General features: G+C 30.8%; 1 protein-coding gene across 6 annotated transcripts in view; it reads left to right on the forward strand.

Moving 5' to 3' along the window:
• Nucleotides 1–16,047, forward strand: part of LOC127725585 (cilia- and flagella-associated protein 47-like) — a 55,687-nt gene extending 39,640 nt beyond the window's left edge. For 3 of the 6 annotated variants that reach the window (XM_052232658.1, XM_052232660.1, XM_052232659.1), the window contains 20 exons: nt 421–560; nt 1,022–1,144; nt 1,764–1,893; nt 2,148–2,350; nt 2,954–3,097; nt 4,060–4,178; nt 4,484–4,538; nt 5,098–5,246; nt 5,737–5,884; nt 6,446–6,621; nt 6,923–7,030; nt 7,507–7,723; nt 8,008–8,164; nt 8,871–9,099; nt 9,528–9,796; nt 10,606–10,659; nt 12,004–12,175; nt 12,886–13,047; nt 13,575–13,743; nt 14,305–16,047. In XM_052232658.1, the coding sequence (XP_052088618.1) occupies nt 421–560; nt 1,022–1,144; nt 1,764–1,893; nt 2,148–2,350; nt 2,954–3,097; nt 4,060–4,178; nt 4,484–4,538; nt 5,098–5,246; nt 5,737–5,884; nt 6,446–6,621; nt 6,923–7,030; nt 7,507–7,723; nt 8,008–8,164; nt 8,871–9,099; nt 9,528–9,796; nt 10,606–10,659; nt 12,004–12,175; nt 12,886–13,047; nt 13,575–13,743; nt 14,305–14,523 (3,143 nt within the window). In that variant the 3' untranslated portion in view covers nt 14,524–16,047. The remainder of the gene's footprint in view (nt 1–420; nt 561–1,021; nt 1,145–1,763; nt 1,894–2,147; nt 2,351–2,953; nt 3,098–4,059; nt 4,179–4,483; nt 4,539–5,097; nt 5,247–5,736; nt 5,885–6,445; nt 6,622–6,922; nt 7,031–7,506; nt 7,724–8,007; nt 8,165–8,870; nt 9,100–9,527; nt 9,797–10,605; nt 10,660–12,003; nt 12,176–12,885; nt 13,048–13,574; nt 13,744–14,304) is intronic. The other 3 variants (XR_007993042.1, XM_052232661.1, XM_052232662.1) reach the window with 3 other exon arrangements.
• The last annotated feature ends 3,828 nt before the right edge of the window (nt 16,048–19,875 follow it).

Consider the following 19,875-nt stretch of genomic DNA (forward strand, 5'->3'; position numbering starts at 1 on the left):
GATGTTTTGCAGTATAATGTAAAGCTGATATGGATAACATGGTATTCCTCATTTTTGAAGGCCGTACTTTGACCCATAATTGTTTTTATCTTTGTCATTTGAACACTGATGGATAGTTGTTTCATTGGCAATCATACCACATCTCCTTATTTTTATATGGTTTACAAAATGCTACATTTCATGAGACAAAACTCGGTACAATCTTACACATTTTCTTTCCTAGAAAATAGTACATATAACACCAAATACAGCTTTTGAATATGTTAGTATTTACATAGTAGTCTATTGAATAAAGAGAAAAAATGAGAAAGACATCTTGTCTCCTAAAAATTCTAATTTCTAATCCAATACTTTACAGTTTCTGTGTTTTTAAATACAAACCTTTCAAAACTTGGTATTCATGTTATATTTATCTTCCAGGCACTGGACGAGGATTATTTGGTGGAGATGATAGTGTTGTTTACTGGAAATGTGAGGCCGGACAAACATTACAAGAGAATATACATGTACCTATTGTAAACAAGGCCAGAGAGAAAGCATTGTTAATGGCATCTCAGATAGTACGTACAATGGTTCTCATCGAAACATTTGGCATGACACCAGTAATCTTATACCAAATGCATGATCATTTATTGTGACATTGTTAAATAGTTTAGCAAGTCAAATATCATCCATAATACATTGCAAAACTATCAACACATATAAGCACTTATCTGTCAATTGATATTAATTTGTCAAGAAATTTCAAAATTCTGTCATCAATAAAGTACAGTATATTTGTTTATGGGCTGTAATCAGAAATTTGATTTAAAACAATTATATCTATAAAAAACAAATTGATATTTCTTTGATCAAGAAGTAAAATTACTGGGATGCATTTCAGTAAATTTATGTTAATTCTCTTTTTTTTCAATTAAATGTTTAGGGACTGTTCAATTTTTCAATGCATAAAAGTTGTATTTAAGATTAATTAACACTAACTATTTAGTTTGTCAAGCACCTTTGGGGTATATTTTTACAGCATATGAGTGACAAAGAGTTACAAAGGCGTCAGGTGACAGGGACACTTCACTCCAGCAGTGTGACATCACAGGTTATCACTAAACTATCAACAAATGCTGCACAGAGTATCACACAAGCAAAGGTGATTTGTTGCACACACTTAATATCTTACATTTGTTAGGTTTTTAGCCATATTATCATTACAGTTAACCATTTTTGCTCTTGTATATGTTTGTTTATGCACATGGAAAAACAAACTAATCAGTTGTTGGTCATCTTTTGATAGTTTGCATGTAGTGAAAACATAGGTATTTTCCTAGTAAATAAAATGCTTTATACATATAAGGCTGAACAGAAAGTTATTCTATTAAAATGCAAGCTTTTACAATTTAAACATATTTAAATAGCATCAAGACATAAATTTTCAATACAATATTTATGTGTCAAAAATTATTTTTTAAAAGATTAGTCATTTAAAGAAACAAGTTGCTGTTTTTCATCTATGGTAAATGAATCAGCATAGCTGTAAAGTAAATTAGTCTGAATTGCAATTTGGTAAGGTTAAGCCAAAAAAAACAAAAAACAACAAAAACACAAAAAATTTGGCAAGGTTGATTAGGTTGTGTAATTTTACAAGCATGTTTGTTTATAACAACATTATTGAATTAAATATTCAATTAAATGGTGTATGGTGTATATTTTTGGTAAGATGAATTGTTAAAGAGTTTGGCAAAAAATTTTTACATGATTTTTTTTATTAGGCTAAATCCCCTGTTGGAACATCCTATACAGTTGAAGTGGACTCTGAGTTCTACACTGTACAGACAAAGTTACTTGTCCCACCACAGAATAACAGTCCAAGGAAGTCCAAGAGTGCTCCTGTGTTACCAGGTAATAGTTCAACATGTCATCATATTATAACTACAATGAAGTCTTGTAGAAATACATCATACTTCTTTGATTTAAGGAAAATTGTAAATATGGATTATTCTATTTGAACATAACACCAGTAGGAAAGGCACACTTAAATAATATTTATACATGGATGCCTTTGATATTGATTTTACTAGAAGTAAAAAAATGGAAATTTTAGATCCTGAAACTTTTCATATTGACTGTTTTTTTTTTCCCCTGTCTATTTTTAGGTGGTTTAAAAGAACCCTCTGTAGAATTACCAGTAAAGTTTAAAGCCTCAGAACCTGGCCATTATCCATGTACCATTACCCTGACTAGTCAAGACGATATCAGAGTGTACAAAATAGAATGTACTGTTAATCCAGAGGGCAGCACTGCTGAGATCTCATTCTCTGCTCCTGTCCACCAGTCAGTGACCCAAGAAATTCCTATTGTAAGTAATTAATCTCAGTTCCATGGCTGTCATTGAAATTGAGATATAATTAGAAAAATGAAAGATCATTGACTAAATCATTTAATAAATATATTCTTTAATCCTTTTCTTTCTATATACTGTAAATTTAGAAATTGTTGCGAGGTTTTTATTAATGCGAAAAATGATACTTGTTGATTATTGCAATGATAAGAACTTGTATTCTGATATCTGATATAGATATATGTATGCAGATTTTCCTGAAATCGCAATTATTAGTCACTTTATTGTCCATTCTTCAAAAATCGCAATAATAAATGGGCACAATATTTTCTGAATTTACAGTAGATTCATATTCAAATTTATAGTGGCAAATTTAAAATAGTTTATCACCTTCACTTTCAATAAGCAGCAGATTCAAAATGTCTGTTACACATTTCTCTTTAATATTTGCTTTTGTAGAAAAGAGAATCTACCACCTTTTTCTTTTGTCTCTAAATAAAGATTTTTTTACTTTTCATTCAAATTAGACTTAAAAAATGTATGTGAACAAGACAACTTTTTGAACAATGAATAAAACATGGAACATGAAACACTTTAATGTAGTTATAACTTTTATTACAGGTTAATATGACAAACCATGACTGGCCACTAAAGGCATGTATTGAAGGATCTGGATTTGTAGGACCACCCAGTATACTAGCAAAGGCCTACAATACTACTAGATATCCTCTGGTCTACAGACCACAGAATGAAATACCAGTAACAGTAAGTCACCTTGACATTGAAGTTCTGTTTAGAAAGATCAGGATTTTAAATGCCTTACACAGTTTAACATAGTTTTTGTAATGCAGTATACCGGTAGTTAAAAAGTTTTGTTCCTTTATTATATAATTGTTTAGAAGTTAGTATGACCAGTATAAGATGGTGGAAGAGTAACAATGACACTTATGAAGGATTTCTCCATTTCCTTCTCAACAACAAGAAAGAAGTGATTTAAAAACCCAAAATTTATAGGATCTGTTGAGTGTTTGATGTTTGACATATTGATACTAGGTTGTACAAAGGAGAAAATAAACAAAAATAGTACAAAATTAGAAGGTCCTACAACAGATGACTCCACCTATGATTTTGGTTATTTAAGACTTGAGAATTAAGGTATGCATTATATAGCTTACTATGCAATATGGGTTTTACTCATTGTTGAAGGCTGTACAGTGACCTATAGTTGTTAACTTCTATGTCATTTGGTCTCTTGTGGAGAATTGTCTCATTGGCAATCATACCACCACATCTTATTTTTATATTGAATGTTTAATTGATGCTTTTCTCACAATAACTGTTCCAGTCAGTTGAAAGAGCTTTCTTGAGCTCACGTTTGTTGTTGTTTGTGCATATGTGCCAACTCTATATAAAATTTACTTACTTACTTACTCAGTTCCTTTGTAGTATTGTGTTAATCATTGCATTCAATGACAGTAGTGTTATATGCAAGCAAATGTTACTAAATGGATTCATTGAAGGTAGTAAACTTTGCATATTTCACAGTGACACTATTTAACAAGCAATGAATGATTAGAAACGAAAGAACACAAGATTATCGTAGTGTTTAGTTTTTGTATACCAGGAATTTCAAATAACACAGAAAACTTGTATATATATATATAAATAAAACATATATGAAGTAAATCATAGTTATATGCAAATAAGTTTTTAAATGACAATTTTAGGGCAAATTGACCTTATCTAACATGGAGGATGGAACTGATCATGTATTCCACCTGAATGGAACACCAAAGAAACCATTAGCATTGGATCACATTGTTGTCAAGTGTGAAGCTAAAAAGAGGTAGGATGATCAAATTGTTTTGTGGTTAGAAAGGGTCAGCTCTCCAGATTTTTAAAATTACATTTGATCAAAATCAAGATAAACACTGTTTGTGTATTCATTTTCTGTGTCTAAAATACATCTTCTTTGCCAATATTTTTCAAAACCTTCCAAAAATTAAATGAAAGAACATGGTTTCCATTTTCTAATTTCAACATTATTAAAGGTTTAAAAAATTGTAAATTAGTTTTAAAAAATTTGAGATAACCAGCTATATGACTATTAAAGATAAATTAAAAAATAATCATAACTGTCTTTATTTTCAGGTCTTCATGTCAATTGTCAGTACCTAATGTCACAAAGAAAAAGCTGTGTTACAAGGTAATTATTCACATTATATATCTTAAATGATATGTTATATTTCATTCTATAATCTATCCTTAATTTTTAAAACGGAAAGATATGTTTGAAATCTAATCTTAGGTTATTTACAAACTTTAGCAAGAATTCCACCAATTTCAGTATTCAAATAAGGATATATCTAGTTTCTTGATTGAAATTTGAATTGTACAAAAATTAGTTTTATTATTTTTATGCCCCACCTAGGGGCATTTTGTTTTTAGGTCTGTGCGTCCGTTCGTCCATCCGTCGGTCTGTCCCACTTCAGGTTAAAGTTTTTGGTCAAGGCAGTTTTTGATGAAGTTGAAGTCCAATCAACTTGAAACTTAGTACACATGTTCCCTATGATATGATCTTTCTAATTTGAATGCCAAATTAGAGTTTTGACCCCAATTTCACGGTCCACTGAACATAGAAAATGATAGTGCGAGTGGGGCATCCATGTTCTATGGACACATTCTTGTTCAAAGTTATTTGAATTTGGTATTGGTTAAAAAATAAAATTTATAAAAAACTTTTATTATAATTGTTTTTATTTTAGGTTGAATCTGATATTCCATTTGTTGGTGGGAATATGTCTCTGACAATACTTCCTGGTAAATCTGGAAAGTATAACATGGAAGTGATGCCAAGTAGAAGAGGAGTGTATAGAGGAATTGTAGCATTTATAGCTGGCAAAAATCCTGTCATGTAAGTTCACAGGAGAGGAGTGTATAGAGGAATTGTAGCATTATAGCTGGCAAAAATCCTGTCATGTAAGTTCAAAGGACAATGAATAAAAGGGCAAAAGTTTGTGAAACATCAATCCAACAGCACAGTTTACTATGAGTACACAGCAAGTGTTAAACTACCTTTAATTATAGACAAGTTCTTTTGTGACAACCTCTGAATTGCCTAAATGTCTTGGTGATCTTGTGATATTATGCTTTGTCACTGGTAAGGTCAAATCAAGATTCTAAAAATTTGTATTTACTGTTTCTTTGCTATATACAAAGCTTATATGAGTAAGAGCATAGTGACTATCTCTATATTCACTCTAGAGGAAACATTTGTTTCTTGTTATATGAAATTCGGGACCTCAATTGCAAAAGTATAGAGCTACACAATACAATTCACAAAATAGTTTAAAAAATCTATCTAACTAGGTTCTTTTACTAGATGTTATTCATTTTTCTTTTAGTGAGATAGATAGTGACGGAGATGAGATACCAGACGATGATGATGAGGAGAGCAGAAGGTACTATGGTTACAGAATCTGGTACTCATTAGAGATCCAAGTACAACCATCTCCACCAGAACGTATAATGACAGTAGAATGTGCTTGTCATGTAAGTACTTCAAGTAATATACACATTTCAGAATAAGTGAAATCATTCTTATATATAGCTTATATATATAGATATATATACACTGATATGGAATTTTTTTTTATGGACATGCCAATTTCTATGGTTTAGAGAATATATTGTGAGTTTGGAATTTTGATTTCCTGAATATCCTATATATTGTGACCCATTGATAAGTGTTTTATTTTGTGGATTGCTTGGACCAATGAAATCAATTAAAACTTGTACTGCATAAATAATTGTGTTTTTTAAAAATGTTAGGTCGTTTTGCCAATATTAGCATCATAATATTTGTAAAATGTAAGCATGTCTAGCAATGATTTATTAGATTCTACAAGTTTTAGCCATGTTATTAAATTATTATTTGATCAACTGTATTGTTATTTTTGCAGTATCAGTATTGTAAATAACACAACTTCTGAAAGAAAAACACAAGTACTTCATTCATGCAGTGTGATCATCACTTAGTGAATGGAGATGTTTACTGCCAATTAAATTCTTACATTTGAATTTAAAGAATAATTTTGTATTTTTTTGTTTCAGAAAAAGGCATTGTTGGAAGTAATTGTAAGAAATCCAACACCTGAGGAAATAAAACTGGATGTAACAATCGAAGGAAGGGATCTATCTGGTGCCTCATCAATAATACTTGGAGCAGGTGAAAAAGATGTGTATACACTCACCTATGCTCCTGCTGTTATAGGAAATCATAAAGGAAGGTAAAAAAAAAATAACATGTGATGCATTAATAAATGAATGTTTGTTAAGTTTTTTAATGGCTATCTGCAAAAATTATTTTATATTATTTGAGAAGTAAATTTTTATTATTATATAAGACTAGACTTTTCCATTCTTCTAATAAAGGACATTTTACGTACTCCATAATGAACTGCTGTATCATGGCTAGAATACAATACATGTAAATAGAAATCTTAATCAGAACCATCCTTTTTTATATAACAGTTGCTATTTTGATATTTATTGTACTTAAGTCTTATGGAGAATTTGCTTATTTTTTAGATTGATATTTTTCCATGAGACTGTGGGAGAGTTCTGGTATGATCTTAGACTCAATGCTGATTCACCACCACAAACCACATTGACACATATGGAATGTGAACTTGGAAGGTCAGTTCTTGCTTTTGTTTTCTCCATCAAATAAATCAATTTGTAAACAAATTTTATTAAAACAAAAATGTAAAGAAAATGCAAAAAGGTTAGAAAAAGAATGTAAATCTTCATCTGGTGTTATTTTGAATGCTTATATCATGTAATGTAATAAGGGACAGACATTTGGCTGATTTTTGGTCGGGCTGTTGTCTCTTTGACACATTCCCCATTTCCATTCTCAATTTTATTTTATAAAAAGTCTGAATTTAATATAACATTAACCCCTTGAAATTCAGGATTTGTCATTCAACTCTGTTAATTTTGAAATGTAAGATATATTAAGGTTTGGGGAAAAACTCTGTATTTAATTTGTTTTTCAGAATCTGTTAGTTTTTTTCTTGAGATCTCAGGAGAACCCCTTCTGCTTCTTTTTCTTTCTATTTTGATAGTTTATTTGCATTTTAATACATTTTTTATTAAACAAAAATTTATAGATGGACACAGCAGACAATTCTACTTGACAATCCAACAGATGAAACATTAGAGTTAATACCAACAGTATCCAACACAAATAACTTCTCCTTGGAGAGAGACAACGAGCGGCCATTGTGCTTACGACCACATTCTCAGATTGAGGTTCCTATACATTTTATGCCATCAACACTTGGCCATGGCGACCATATTGCCAGGATAATATTCCACAGTCAACAAGTAAGTTTTTCTCTTATATAAATGGTTAGACCAAAAAACTGAGGTATATAGTATGAGGATAGATGTCAGGTTTTTTTAAGACACATTAATATTTTATATATTTTTCGGGAATTCAATTAATTAGAAAACATTTGTGTGGTGGACTGTGGACTTCCCAAGATGTCATGTAAAGTAAATGTACTTTATAAAGTTCAAAACATTTAATTATATGAAACATTGACAGGTATTTTTTTCTATGATAACACTCATTGCCAGATTTTTTAACTATTGATTTCTTCTTGTAGCTTGGAGAATGGATTTTTGTAGCCACTGGTACTGGACTGTTACCTCAACCACAGGATCCAGTCAGTGTATATACAGAAGCAGGATCTAATATCACACTTATTATACCTTTCCGTAATCCAATGGACCATGCTGTCATTGTTGATGTACAATTGAAAGGTAAGCCAGCAAAATTAATCAGATTTTTCATATGAAGTATCTTTGTTTTTCATGTGTTGAAAAAAGAAAACCATATCAGAACATATGTGTTGTAAAAAACACATGCCAGAACACTTATGTATGATGTAAAAAAAAAACACATTCCAGAACACTCATATGTTTTGTAAAACACATGCCAGAACACACATCTGTGTTGTAAAAAACACATACCAGAACACTTATGTATGATGTAAAAAAAAACACATTCCAGAACACTCATATGTTTTGTAAAACACACATGCCAGAATACACATATGTGTTGTAAAAAACACATACCAGAACACACATTGGTAATTTGCCTTGATTTGTCAGTATAATTCTTCTGAAAGATGTACTGTGGATTCATCATTATTCCTGGGATACCAATGGGTATAGGTTAAATTTAAAATTTCAACAAAGTACATAATTACTTTAGGTTTGTATACAGTTTTGGCAGAAACAACAAAATCAAATATCCTAGAAAGAATAATTTTCCTCAATTCACAAAAATTGGCATCCAAGAAAATAAATGAATCCACAGTATTCAAATTGCTTTATTCAGTGATAATATAATACTCTGTATTCATTCATGGTTCTAAAATGTTCAGATCAGGTTTAAGTTCTTTTCCATCTAAATTATGTTCTTAACCAGAAAGAAAGTTTATTCATAATTTCTTTTCTTTCACAGATAATAATGCTCAGTTAGAGAAGATAGTGAATGGATACACAACTTCAGAAACTGCATTCTGTCTTCTGCTAAAACACATGGCTAGTATCAGAGTGGGTCCAAAGTCCACCTTAGATATCCCAGTATGCTTTGCACCAACTGAGATGACTAAGTATGAAGCATTGTGCACTGTAATAGTTAGAAAAGAAGATAATGGCAAATGGATGTATGGACCAAAAGATAGTAGAGGGTAGGTTTGATCTTTGATGGATAAAAAACAAAATACATATCTCCTAGATTTTACATGTAAATTTGTAATTTGTGTAGATTCCTAACAGCTTGTATATCTTTAACTTGATTGAAATTTGTAGGAAATTGATTACATTTTAGAAGTTCGATTGATACCCATAAAACCGTAACATAAGAATTCAAAAAATGTGTTTAATTCAGTTACTGTATTCCTATTGTCAATATATAGTCAGAGGCCATATTTACTGTCCAGTCACACATGAATTTATCAAATATCTTATTGTATATGGCCCAAAGTAATTTCTTAAACAAACTTATATATTTTAGTTATTATGAATTCATTCAAAAAATAATTAATATCTTAACTTGTACTATTAAATACTGGATGCTCTGATTAGCTATTTATTTATGTTATGGTTTTGTTTTCAGAAATCAAATTTCTAAAACCGGAAATGAAGGGTTAACTGAAATTAGATGGCTGTACCCAATACAAGGGGTACCAGAATCTAAACCAGTAAAGGACACAACAGGGGCAGTAGTAGAATGTAAGGCTCGTGACCGTGTAGAGGAAAGGTTAGAGGTAACTTTGGCAGGTGTTGCTCCAGCAGCTTCTGGACCACAAAAAAATATTACCACAAGATCTATCACACCAAAAGGACAAAAACCAAAAGTAGCTGATGGCATTGTTGTAGGCGAAAGTAAGTTGTCATATATTGTTTGTTTGTTTGGTTTTTTTTTAATACCACTTTCAGTGATCTTGGCTTTATCATGGCGGCCTGTTCTTTTGGGGGAGGAAGCTGGAGTACCCAGAGAGAACCAACGACCATTGGCAGTAAAACAGGCATTCTTGATCAATTCAGATCACACCTCCACAATAGCCAAATGATGTCAAATATATTTATATATGTGATTTGAAAAAAAGAGTATAAAGAAAGATGATCTGTACATACCATAAGTTAAATATACCTTTTCAACAAAAGAACAGGATTTTTCTGGTTTCTGAAGAAAAACATTAAGCAGATTAAAGAAAAATCTTTATTATCTCCCTTTGGTATGCAACTCATAAATTTGATATGGTCTTTATTATTTATTCCTACTTCTGGGTTTTGCGAAAAGTTTTATTTTAAATATTACTAAAGATAGCTATTGCCTTTATTTTGTTGAATATATGTATGCTATAAGGCAAAGTACACTTAATTGGGCATATTAATTACAAACATTTGATACATTTATAGACCTATTTCACAATATTTAATTAACTGTATCTGTGGAAGTATAAAAGCTACATATATATTTTTTTCGATATTCAGATGCAGTTCAGTAAGTTATAAAGGATACAAAATTTCGTCAATATCCAAAAATTAGCCTGTACTTTACCAAACATAAAATGATATTGAATTGTAACTTCTGCATATATTCAGAGTGAATATAAATCTGCAATGTTAAAACAGACAAACATGAGATTTGTCATTGAACACAAAAATTGAATAACTACTCTTCTTTTAAGAGGAGACAGATGAGATTGTATGGGGTAAAAGGTCACTATCTCCACCTATGGAAAGTAAGCTTTGTCACTACAGCTATTGCATGAAAACAACTTTGGTTATAATCAATATTCCATCTTGCAGCATGCTTTAATACAAATATACATTTTTATGCATGTCTACAATAAATATTGTAAAATAAATAGTTGTCCTATGAAGCATGATTTTAATAATGTATCAGTCTAAGTCAGTTGTCCTATGAAGCATGATTTTAATTATGTATCAGTCTAAGTCGACAAGGATGACAAGGATTCCTGTGTAGGTGCATGAAAATAATATTTTTAAATTTCAAAGTTTCTTTCGCAATAAAAATGTGAACAATTATTAAAATGACTTAAATTTTTTAAAGTACATATGCATTGTATAAGCATGTTACATAATCATTGAATATTGCATAAATTTTTTTTAGCATGGAAAAAAAGTTACATTTATTACTAATGACCCAATTTTTTGTTCAAAATTATCTCTTCACTTTTTTCAAACTTTAATTCCCATTTTACAATTTGTTCAAAAAGTTTATTTATATTTCTGTAGTCAATGATAAAAAAAACATCTTTATACGCTGAATATCATTCATATTTTTGGAAGTGAAATGTATCATATTGATCAATTTTTATGTACTCAGCTTAATTCTCTCGTTTCTAACTTAATTGTCATCTTCTTTCAAGCTTCATCAGAGTGGCTGCTTTGTATTAAACATTGTGTGCGAGAATTTATACAGTCTGAAGTATGATGTGGAATTATTACTAGTATTAATGGGACTCAATCTGGATTTAAATTTTATGAATTAACCACAAAATTTAAACAGCATTTTAACTATTTTGTTCTAGACTTAGTATTAATAGTAAAGTACTTGTACCACCAATTTTAGAAAAAAAAAAACTATGAACAATCAAATTTTCCTCAAACCACAAAAATGGGTATGCACATATGAAGGTATTTTTACAAGAATTACCTTGGGGCCTTGTATGTAGTAAAATCATATACAAATTCAAACATCTTTAGCATTTTCAGTGTCACTAGACATTTCATTAGAAGAAAAAAGACGTATTTTGAACAATAGGTTAAAAAAACACAGTTTACATAGTGACTTTTCAATCATTTGAAATTTCTTAGACTAGCCCAATTATTCAAAAAACTACCTATTACATTAATAAGTAAATTCCTCAGAACTAAGCACCAAAATCAATGTTTTGACACAGAAGCAGGCCTGAAACTGCTTTTGTTACAGTAGTGATAAATTTATGTATGCAACTCTTACTGGATGTCATAATTTATATTTACATGAACATTTACAATTGACTTCTCCATTTTAGCTTTAGCCACAGCCGAAGAGTTTACATTTGACTTCTTCATTTTAGCTTTAGCCACAGCCGAAGAGTTTACATTTGAAATAAAGTATCCAGATGGAGACACTCAGGACAACTTACAAAACTCAGTTGCTTTATCTCTGGTCAGAATACAGAGAGAGACGGCATCAGGACTGGTCATACTGGTCTTTAATACAGTATATGCTCCATTTAAACCAATGAGGTAAATGTTTTACATGAAATATATATCTCTGGTCAAAGAGAGACATTTCATACAATATTTGCTCCATTTAAATCAATGAGGTAACTGTTTTACATTAAATATATATCTGCTAACTAGTCAGAGAGAGACAGTTCATACAATATTTACTCCATTTAAACCATTGAGGTAAATGTTTTACATTTAATATATATCTCTGGTCAGAGAGAGACAGTTCATACAATATTTGCTCCATTTAAACCATTGAGGTAAATGTTTTACATTTAATATATATCTCTGGTCAGAGAGAGACAGTTCATACAATATTTGCTCCATTTAAACCAATGAGGTAAATATTGTACATGCAATGTTTTAAAATGGTGAAATTATTTGTTTAGAACAAATGTTGTTTATGAATTTTTTGATAAAAATAAGGCCTTATTATATTTATGTTAATTTTAGGTCTTATGCAAATATAACAATATTCTCTAGTTGTCCATGCATTTTATGAAATCTGTCATATTTGGAGATTGTCTTACTGATGTCTTATGCAACCTGTAACATTTAATACAATAGTATATACAAAATGGTTGTCAAATACAGTAACTAAAGACAAAAAGAACGGATTTCATTCATAGGTAAACTATAATGCAATGTACAATCATTTGTAGGCTTTGAATGACATAAATGCGATTTTATGGAAAATTTCATATAAAATATTGATCTATTTATAGTCACTGTGTAGAATTACAAGTACGAGCAGCCACAGGTGGTCTCTGGAAATTCCCATTGAAATTTGTAGCCACTGAGCCACAAGTTGATGATACCATTGTTTTAGAAGCTGCTGGATTAGGAAAAGATTCAAGTGTAGGATTTAGATTGACAAGCCAGGCTAAGTAAGTCATGTTATTCTAAGAGGTTGTGGTATTCAAACTAAACATAAGAAATATTCACAAATTTGTGGTGAAACTTGAGATCAGCAACATCCGGATGTTCATAGGTTAATCACACAGAAGAAAAATAACAAAAGGAATAGATATATAGACCTATATTTAAAAAGATACAAAACATCTATTAGAAATAAAAAAAAAATTATGAACATTCAACCCATGGCTTCACAAGAAGTTATAATTTTTTTTTGTCTCGCCTATGCTTCAAGGGGCAGCATTATGTTTCTGGTCTGCACATTGTTTTTTGTCAAGGTAGTTTACAATGAAGTTGTAGTCAAATTTCAGGGTTAAGTGAACATAGAAATAAAGTGTGGATTCTTGTTTATGACATTTTCTAAACTTCCTGTAATTTTTAACATTTAAATAACAGTTAAAGAAAGAAACTAAATGATTGACTTTTTACTGCATTTTTCTTTCCAGCAGTTGTAATCAGAAAGATAAATAGGAAAATAACATATTAATTTCCTTTTCAGACATCCAGTATGTTACAATGCCTACTTTGGTGCTGGAAGTGATCCAGAATTTACAGTATCTCCACAGACAGGAGAGTTACTACCACAGGGTACTAACGGAACACTACTAAAAATTAACTTCCTGCCAAATGTGTATGGTAAACTCTACCAAGCCAAACTCATCGTTCAGGTAATTCAATTTGTGTATTCAGGTCAAATACTTTGTATAGTAGTTAGTACTTACCCAGGCACAGATTCAGACTGTGGTGCCCCTCCAAATAAAAAGAAAAAAAAATTAACAAAGGTAATCTAAAGCCAATTTTGTGTCAAAATAAGGTCCTCTAATTCCTTATTCTCAGCACCTGCCTACCCATGTATGCAGAGCACCTGACTTACATCTAAATGATACCCCTTATAGACATGTTTGACATTACATATAGCTAGACTGTTTTTGTAAAATATGAATACTTTTTATTATTATTCAAACTTCAATCAATTATGGCACTGCTATTTGGAAAAACTATCGGCAGTCCTGTTTACCTTACTTTAAGTCACCAAACAATTCTTATTGTACATTCCCCAAAATTTATCAGTTGTAAACACCGTACGATATATTTGAGTCCATGATTTTATACACAGCATATTTATGATTTTCTTCTATACACCAGCTTTCTTCAATCTTATATTTTGCATTTACTGTATATCAATGCTTTTTGTTGATTTTCATTTATGAAGAATTGATTTTTTCCAGACAAATGATATGCAGTGGAGTTATGATGTTAAAGGAACAATACCTGAATACAACCCACCAAGGGGAAGATCCTCCCAGCCTATAGCAGGACCACACCCAGATCCTAGAATTAGAGGGGAGAGAATCAGTTATGTCAGACAGAACATTAAGCTTAACACTACAGCTGCATCCTCTCCGCTTAAAGGAGCACCTCTCATCCAGCGCACAAAACTTCCATGAAAAGATGGATGAATATGTATAAACCAAAAATCTATGAACACTGTGTTTTCATACATAGACAGAAACATTAGATTAAAGGACATGGTCAGAAATTGGCGCTATGCTAAGCTTTGAAAAGATAATTAAAAAGGACCATGTCCAGTACTATGTCCGTTTATCATTCATAAATAGAGGTTTGAATTGATTTGTGATACACATTCATCAAAACCAATTTCAGTCTGACAGATATTTCTCGTATTATTTTCCCTGTTGATGAAATTTTATAATCTTATCTTTTTGTGATAATGAAAGATGAGTTTTATTCAGTTAATAGTTTCTGTTGTTTTTCTCAGCAGTATTTATTTTCTTCACTGAACATACGTGAAAGAACATATAACTTTAGACTTTGTCTGTAGGATGTAATAAATGTAAATAATTAAAAACTTTATTATTTTATCCATGCAGCAAATACAATTGTAAATTATAAGTGAATACTTTTTAATTATTTGTTTCCTTTTGAATTAACAATGTCTATCCAGCAATAAGTGCAAATGATCTAACTTTTTTTACCTTTTTATTTTCTAATGTCTCCCATTCCGTCCAGCATTTAGTGAAACTGCTGTTATAAATAGCATTAGTTAGAATTATTTACTGATTTGATTTATTGTCAAATAGTGGCCCAAAGAGTATATGTTGTATAAATATATTTTTTTCATGTTGTTATAGATAATAATTGTTAATGTTTTCTTCCTATTTACCTCTATGAAAGGCACTCGGACAAATTTTGCCTTTAATAATACATGTACTTTTAAGTTATAGCGTAAGAAATCCCTAGAATACAGATTTCCAATTGGTTAAGATCTGGTCAGGTTACAATGAGAGAAATCCCTAGAATACAGACTTCCGATTGGTTAAGATCTGGTCAGGTTACAATGTGAGAAATCCCTAGAATACAGATTTCCGATTGGTTAAGATCTGTTCAGGTCACAATCTTTCAATTTAATACTTTTCTTATTAAATCAGCAATCATGTTAACATGGTTTATCTTTCCCATATTTGTGATAAAATTAAACAGTTATTCTTTATTTTAACTTTACATAACACAATTATTGAATATTATTTACAATAAAGAATATTTCTAGAATGACATGCATGCTTGTAAGTTTCATGGAAGTATCTATAATATATATTGCTCATTTTAAACTTATTGCAAATTTGTCACTGATTTTTATTGTTAAAAAGGTCATCCACTTAAAAATGTTACTTACTTGGGTCAGAAATAGTGTTAAATATCCCCTAATTTGATTTTGCACAATATTAAATGTTAAAAAGTAAATTTACACAAGGAAGTAATAAGTTATGTAACAACCAAATCTTTTAACTAAAATATTTATATAATATGTCTGTGATGCATTTGCTTGTGTATTGTTAACTAACTGTGAAGCTTGTCATCTGTGATATAATCTATATTTTTTAAGTTTTGGGTTTTTATTGTGAAATTTATTTATTATGTGGACAATATCAAATAAATTATATTTACATTCATATATGAAAACTACTTTTGTTGATTTGCCATCCCTATTTCATCAGTTAGGTTTATTCAACTATCCTGTGTTTCACAATAGGCTCAATTTCATAGCAACACATTGAAAATATTACTACTCATAATTTGTATGAACTTTTGTGACAAACTGGTCTGTTTTTGTGTCTCATTCCTGTCTTACGTGAGTTCTTATTACCAGACTGTTACACCAGCTTTAATGTTTGTTAAAAGAACACATCAGAAATTGTTGTTATTCTGAAGTATCCATCAACTTACTCTTACAGCAGAGTTTAAAATTTCAAAAATCTTTGACAAACTAATTATTCTCAAAGGTGTGATGATTGATTGTTGATTGCCCAACTTAGGGTGACAGAATTTTTTTTCTAGACTTTGGTTGTTGAATTTAATTACGGATCATTATTTCTATACTTCTTAATAATCAAACATATCTCATTCATGATGTTATACCATCACGTTGTGTACATATTATATATTCAGAAAATATTTCAGGTTTATGGTAATTTGAAGCTATGTTATACTAATATGAAACTATATATCGTTATGATATATTAAAGTAACTGTCAATAGGATTATGTGATCTTGATATTCCCTCTGGAACTGGAATGAAACACAAACTCTGTCTGTATGTAATCATTCTACACTAATGCACAAAAACATCAAGATCAATATCTGTAACGAAAAAAGTCTAGGACATCCGTTTTACTTTAGAAAGACAAAATAAGAGGACAGATGGATAAAACTATATGCCTTGGCCCTTTGCTGCCAAGAAATGAAAACAATATCTAGATAGGGAACTAGAAGTTAGTCAGAAGTCACAAGTTAGACCATGATCAAAATCCTGAAAATATGCACAACCTTAAAATGTGTTCTTACATTCGGCATAATATAAAATTTGTAGGAGATAAACAAATTCAAATTTATAATGATCAACACGATGGTTGACACTTATGAAACAGGAATTGTTACCTTCCAGGAGCAATTTGGAGTTCACCCCTATTTTCGTTGGGAGTTCATGTTGTCCAATCTTTAGTTTTCTATGGACTGATAGTTGTTTTTGCATCTTATTTCTTTCGTGTATTTGGTGTTGTCTTTCTCCATTAGTTGTTTTTGCATCTTATTTAATTGTGTATTTGGTGTTTCTCCCACTTCTGGATTTTGATTGTCCCTATGTATCTTCTACATTTTTTGTTCCACCAATTAGCATCACACAGGGTCTCCCAATCATAACTTTAATATCATTTGGCCTTTGAAAGCTATCAAAAAATTTGTTGATGTTCTCCAAATTAAGAAATAAAATGAAACCAATTCTGTACATGTTGGCACTTTTGTCAGGAAGTTTTGTTATAGAATTATTATTCCATGTCAAGCTTCACATTCTACCATGGAACATAGTGCTAATATCTAATATATCTAAGCAAAAGCACTAAAATTGGAAAATTGATATTAGCTGCTTCTTTACTCAGAACAGGGTATGTAGTAGCAAGAGTGAAATATTCACCTCCAAGTCAGAATAATGCATTCAAAGTGACATGCCTTCCTGCGGACCGTTACCTAAGTCTAGTGAACTATTCATTTAAAAATCCAGCTAAGTGGAACTAGAGGCACTAAAGAGCCTGTGTCGCTCACCTTGTCTATGTGCATATTAAACAAAGGACACAGATGGATTCATGACAAAATTGTGTTTTGGTGATGGTGATGTGTTTGTAGATCTTACTTTACTGAACATTCTTGCTCCTTACTATTATCTCTATCTATAATGAACTTGGCCCAGTAGTTACAGTGGAAAATATTTTGTAAAAATTTACAAAAATTTACAAAATTTATGAAAATTGTAAAAAATTGATTATAAAGGGCAATAACTCCTTAAGGGGTCAATTGACAATTTTGGTCATGTTGACTTATTTGTAGATCTTACTTTGCTGTACATTATTGCTGTTTACAGTTTATCTCTATCTATAATAATATTCAAGATAATAACCAAAAGCTGCAAAATTTTCTTAAAATTACCAATTCAGGGGCAGCAACCCAACAATGTGTTGCCTGATTGGTCTGAAAATTTCAGGGCAGATAGATCTTGACCTAATGAACAATTTTTTTCCGTCAGATTTGCTCTAAATGCTTTGGTTTCAGAGATATGAGCCAAAAACTGCATTTTACCCTATGTACTATTTTTTAGCCATGTCGGCCATCTTGGTTCGGGGGCAGGGTCATCGGACACATTTTTTAAACTAAATACCCTAATGATGATTGTGGACAAGTTTGGTTAAATTTGTCTTAGTAGTTTCAGAGGAGAAGATTTTTGTAAGAGATTACAAAAATTTACGAAAATTGTTAAAAATTGACTATAAAGGGCAATAACTCCTTAAGGGGTCAACTGACCATTTTGGTCAAGTTGACTTATTTGTAGATCTTACTTTGCTGAACATTATTGCTGTTTACAGTTTATCTCTATCTATAATAATATTCAAGATAATAACCAATAAAATGCTTCGCTAGGCGCAGCTTGATACGACCGCAGAGGTCGAACCCTGAACAGTTGGGGCAAGTATGGACACAACATTCAAGCTTGATACAGCTCTGAATTTGGATTGTGATTAAATATTTGACACAGCATAGGTTTCTGACACAGAAAGAATGTGGTCTAAGAAATTGATTTTTTTTAATTTACCTATTATGGTCCAATGTCCAAAATCAAAATACATGGTTAGATTCAGCATATCAAAGAACCACATATATTCAATTTTTGTTGAAATCAAACAAAGTTTAATTTTGGACCCCAACTTGGACAAACTTGAAAACTGGGCCCATAATAAAAAATCTAAACACATGTTTAGATTCAGCATATCAAAGAACCCCAAGAATTCAATTTTTGTTAAAATCAAACTAAGTTTAATTTTGGACCCTTTGGACCTTAATGTAGACCAATTTAAAAAACGGGACCCAAAATAAAAAATCTAAATACACGGTTAAATTTGGAATATCAAAGAACCCCAATAATTCAATTTTTGATGAAATCAAACAAAGTTTAATTTTGGACCCTTTTGACCTCAATATGACCCAATTTGATAGCGGGCCCACAAATAAAAAATCTAAATACAGGGTTAGATTCAGCATATCAAAGAACCCCATATATTCAATTTTTGTTGAAATCAAACAAAGTTTAATTTTGGACCCCAATTTGGACGAACTTGAAAACTGGGCCAAAAATCTAAAATCTAAATACATGTTTAGATTCAGCATATCAAAGAACCCCATATATTCAATTTTTGTTGAAATCAAACAAAGTTTAATTTTGGACCCCAACTTGGACCAACTTGAAAACTGGGCCCATAATAAAAAATCTAAACACATGTTTAGATTCAGCATATCAAAGAACCCCAAAAATTCAATTTTTGTTAAAATCAAACTAAGTTTAATTTTGGACCCTTTGGACCTTAATGTAGACCAATTTAAAAAACAGGACCCAAAATTAAAAATCTAAATACATGGTTAGATTTGGCATATCAAAGAACCCCAATAATTTAATTTTTGATGAAATCAAACGAAGTTTAATTTTGGACCCTTTTGACCTCAATATGAACCAATTTGATAGCGGGGTCCACAAATAAAAAATCTAAATACATGGTTAGATTCAGCATATCAAAGAACCCCATATATTCAATTTTTGTTGAAATCAAACAAAGTTTAATTTTGGACACCAATTTGGACCAACTTGAAAACTGGGCCAAAAATCAAAAATCTAAATACATGTTTAGATTCAGCATATCAAAGAACCCCATATATTCAATTTTTGTTAAAATCAAACAAAG

Source organism: Mytilus californianus, unplaced genomic scaffold (genome assembly GCF_021869535.1).
Source record: "Mytilus californianus isolate M0D057914Y unplaced genomic scaffold, xbMytCali1.0.p SCAF_15, whole genome shotgun sequence".
Classification (NCBI taxonomy): domain Eukaryota; kingdom Metazoa; phylum Mollusca; class Bivalvia; order Mytilida; family Mytilidae; genus Mytilus; species Mytilus californianus.